The sequence below is a fragment of the Sinocyclocheilus rhinocerous genome, unplaced genomic scaffold (assembly GCF_001515625.1).
Source record: "Sinocyclocheilus rhinocerous isolate Xijiao unplaced genomic scaffold, SAMN03320098_v1.1 scaffold1167, whole genome shotgun sequence".
In the NCBI taxonomy this organism is placed as follows: domain Eukaryota; kingdom Metazoa; phylum Chordata; class Actinopteri; order Cypriniformes; family Cyprinidae; genus Sinocyclocheilus; species Sinocyclocheilus rhinocerous.
This window is the reverse complement of record NW_015648750.1, coordinates 734,898-738,795: the sequence shown is the minus strand read 5'-3', so window position 1 is coordinate 738,795 and position 3,898 is coordinate 734,898. Positions and strand designations below refer to the sequence as shown.

The 3,898-nt window shown below is 40.0% G+C and overlaps 1 protein-coding gene across 1 annotated transcript in view; it reads right to left on the bottom strand.

The window, feature by feature from the left end:
• utrn (utrophin) overlaps nucleotides 1-2,106 on the bottom strand; it is a 223,342-nt gene extending 221,236 nt beyond the window's left edge. The window contains exon 1 of the mRNA XM_016514969.1: nucleotides 1,756-2,106. Within this exon, the coding sequence (XP_016370455.1) occupies nucleotides 1,756-1,909 (154 nt within the window). The 5' untranslated portion in view covers nucleotides 1,910-2,106. The remainder of the gene's footprint in view (nucleotides 1-1,755) is intronic.
• Between the last annotated feature and the right edge of the window lie 1,792 nt (nucleotides 2,107-3,898).

The window sequence follows — 3,898 nt, the reverse complement described above, 5'->3', positions numbered from 1 at the left end:
GAAAAAACCCCCGCCATAAAGTCTCGAGATATGTTTTTTCAAAGTTGAACTTGCATTAATTTTACATGGCTTTCTAAACATGCGGCTCCTTTGTGCGAGATGCGAGTGCAACGGTGATAGATGTCCCTCTAGAAAATGCGCGTGTTATGTGTTCCGTGTGAATGGTTTCAGTTTTGATGTAAACGATCTTCTCCATATTGATGTTCTCTTTTTCCACAATATTTTTAATGAACCACGCAACAGCGCCGCATCTAGTGGCCTCAACTGGATAGGCTAACAAAAACATTATATTGCAACGACACTTACATCGTCATCGCATCTCGTGCGCCACTGATAAGACTGCCTCCTTAACGCACACCTGAAATTCGAATGCAACGTTTTTGCATTCGAATGTGGATTTTTATTTTAAATTCGACGAATATTCCAAAAATTTTTGACAGCCCTAGTAAACGGTGCTTGTTCTGTGAAGATTTCTCTCCTGATTCACACAAGACGACTTTTCACTGCAGAAATCAATATTATACACTCGATTTTAGCTGGAAGCAACAGTTTAAAGTTTAAAACATATTAATGATAAATTTGTTTCTTAAAAACACGCAGTATTTCTCTTCACAAGATATTAACTGATGGACTGGAGTGGTGTGGATTACTTGTAGATTATTGTGATGTTTTTATCAGCTGTTTGGACTTTCATTCTGAAGGCACCCATTCAAAAAGCCAAAATTGAATTGAATTGGTAAGTTTGATTCATTTCCATGAGATGTTTCAAACTGTTCATTTTAATGAATCGGTTCAACAAATTGTTTGCATCACTCAAAAATGTTCACAAAAGTTGCTGTATTGCTGTATATTATAATACTGCTGCATATAAATAATAATTCAAATAAATTCGATATTGTTTGTTTCATTTACATAAAAACTATGTGGAAACCACACTTTGATAATTTTTTTAAAGTAGTTATTTACTGTATTTGACTTTTAGCAGTAAAATCTAACTGGCTAGAATGGCTCAAATACTATGGTTCTGAAAACACACAGTAATATACAACAACCTCACAACACCACGCACTAAATATCTGACTTGAACACTAGTGTGCTCAATAACACAACCAACACTGCAGGTGCGCACACAAACACACCTGTATGTAGAGTAAAATACAGCTGCCTACCTCTTAGTTTCACACTGTGTGTAGCCATGGAGTCATAAACCAACAGATGATGGAGAAAAGCAAAGACAGAACGAAACTAATTCACACTCCTCTTTCCTCTATGCTCAGTCAGTTATAGTAAAGAGTGACAGAAAAACACAGAGAGAGGGAGGGAGGGAGGTGGGCACTGGGCATGCATGTTGTGCTCCACTGGTAGAAGACACACACGTCTCTGTGGAACGGCATCCCAGCATGCATAAGAGCGAGAGCATGACCGACTCTGCAGGTCACCCCGACAACCATATGGCAGGTCACCATGACGACCAAAGTGAACGTGATGGAATGGAATGTCGGAACTTTAAACTTTCTTTGAAGAATAAGTTTGAAAAATTACTACATTATATTTTATATATATATATAAAAATTATAATTATTACTTTCACTGGCTGTCATCATATATATATATATATATATATATACACACACACACACACACATGCACAGAATCTGAATGTACAAGCTTCAGAATAACTTGCAGCCGAAAACAAAGCATCCGACAAGTGCACAAGTGTTTGGTGAATCAGGAAGTAAAAGAGTGCGCTCTTACCTAACTCAGGAAAGGAAAACTTCTTCCTGTGTTTTCTAAAAAAGCTGCGCTTTCTCCAAGGCAACCACTTACTCATGTTCATAACGTTCGCTCCATAGAGGTGGAGAATGAGAGGATAGGGAGATATATGGAGGAAAACAACATACAACAACATACAACTTCAAATGATGTCCGAGAAGAGTGATGCTGCTGAATGCAATGCATGCTGGGAGTAAACCGAGAGAACCTGTGGTGGGTTCCTCTCGAACCGGTGCGTGTCAATCAAACGCACTGCACATCCTGTCAGAGTGACACACCAGACATCTGACAGAAACACATAAGTAATAAAACACAACTAAACACACGCACCTGATGAAATCATTCAAAAGATCAACTTCCTATTTCCTTTTTTTTAAAACACATTACTAAAAAAATTCTTACTCAAACACACTCTAGTTCCTAGATGAAAAGACTACAGCTGTGCCTCAAAACCTAGCGAGTCGTCCATTTAGACAACACTTTTGGGCAACATGTGCCTGAATGTGTCACAAAGCTAGCTCTCTGCCTACCAAGACATTTTAGCAAGTTGCCTACATATACAGACTAGGCTTGCCGCGATAGATGGTGTTGACGGTGATAGCCGGTGTTAAGCCGCAACACCGGTTACGTCACTTGCCCACCGCGTCACCGACCCCCACCGTCGTTTAGATTTTTTCGCATCACAGATCAGATTTCATTTCTCCAGTGAGTCGAGATGACTGACAAGAAGAGTGAGGTGAGACAGACAAGACGATTTAGTTTCTAAACGGATGCAAAAGCTCCTGTTTGGCAGTATTTTGGATTTTGAAAAGCCTGTTGACTTTTGCCGTTTATCTAAGGTGATTTTGGAAGTTTTTTTGAACATTCGTTTCTTATTTAATTGGTTCCACATTGTTTGCTGATTTTTACTTTATTTAAACTTTGTGTCATTTATTTATTTTATTTGACATCAAGGTGTATGCCGTGCCTCCAAGCTTTCTTACTCATTTTGCTAATAAACGTTCTACGGTTCTTATTTATTTGGTTATATATTATACATGTTTACTTATTTCCAGCTTGTATAGCCTACCTATTAAACTTTATGTAAGTTATTTGCCATTTTATATTAGGCGGCTCGATTAACCGGTGGGAAAATTTCCTCACCGACACAACCCTAATACAGACAGGACTTCTGGGCAACACAAAGGCAAACATACACAGATTTTGAAACTATAGACTCAAAATGCATCTCAAATCCTAGAAAGCTAGCATTTTAGCAAGAAGCATCACAGGCACAAAACTAACAAGCTAGTTGCTTAAAAAAAACCTAGCAAGCTGACATTTTAGCACACTGTCTACAAGACACCCGCACTCCACAAAACCAAGTGACCTGCCCACATAGACAGCATCGGTGATCATCACAGGTGCGACATGAATTTCAAAACTTAGAAAGATTGCCACCTAAACACTATTTTGGGCTTCCCAGGTGTATAAATCATGTGTAGGCAGACCACTAGATTTTGAGAGACAGCATTTCTCGAACCCCAGAGCACCATCTGTTGTGTGCTCCTATCGGACACGAGTGACTCATTATGGTTTGGGCTGGGCAAAGTAAATATCCGAGACACGGCGAGGGATCTGAAAACACATGGCCTATGGATTCATTTGTTGATTCTGCTCTCCTCTGAGGTGTTGCGAAGGTCAGGACGCGCTACGAACTACTGAACAAGCACACACACACACTCGCACACACAGAACAAGAACAGGAACAGAAGGGACTGCAGAAGGTTGTTTTCTCTTTCGTTTTCACTTTCCACTTGTGAATGAACTGTGTGTACTGGTTTACATATCCTGGTGGGGACTTAAACCTGACTACACACAGACTCATGGGGACTCGTGTCACGGTGGGGACCTAAATTGTGGTCCCCACGGGTACAAAAGCTTATAAATCATACAGAATGAAGTTTTTTGAAAATCTAAAAATGCAGAAAGTTTCCTGTGAGGGGTAGGTGTAGGGGTAGGGTTGGTGTAGGGCAACAGAATATACGGTCTGTACAGTAGAAAAAACATTACGCCTATGGAGAGTCCCCACAAGGATAGCTGACCAGACAGAGTGGTGTGTGTGTGTGTGTGTGTGTGTGTGTGT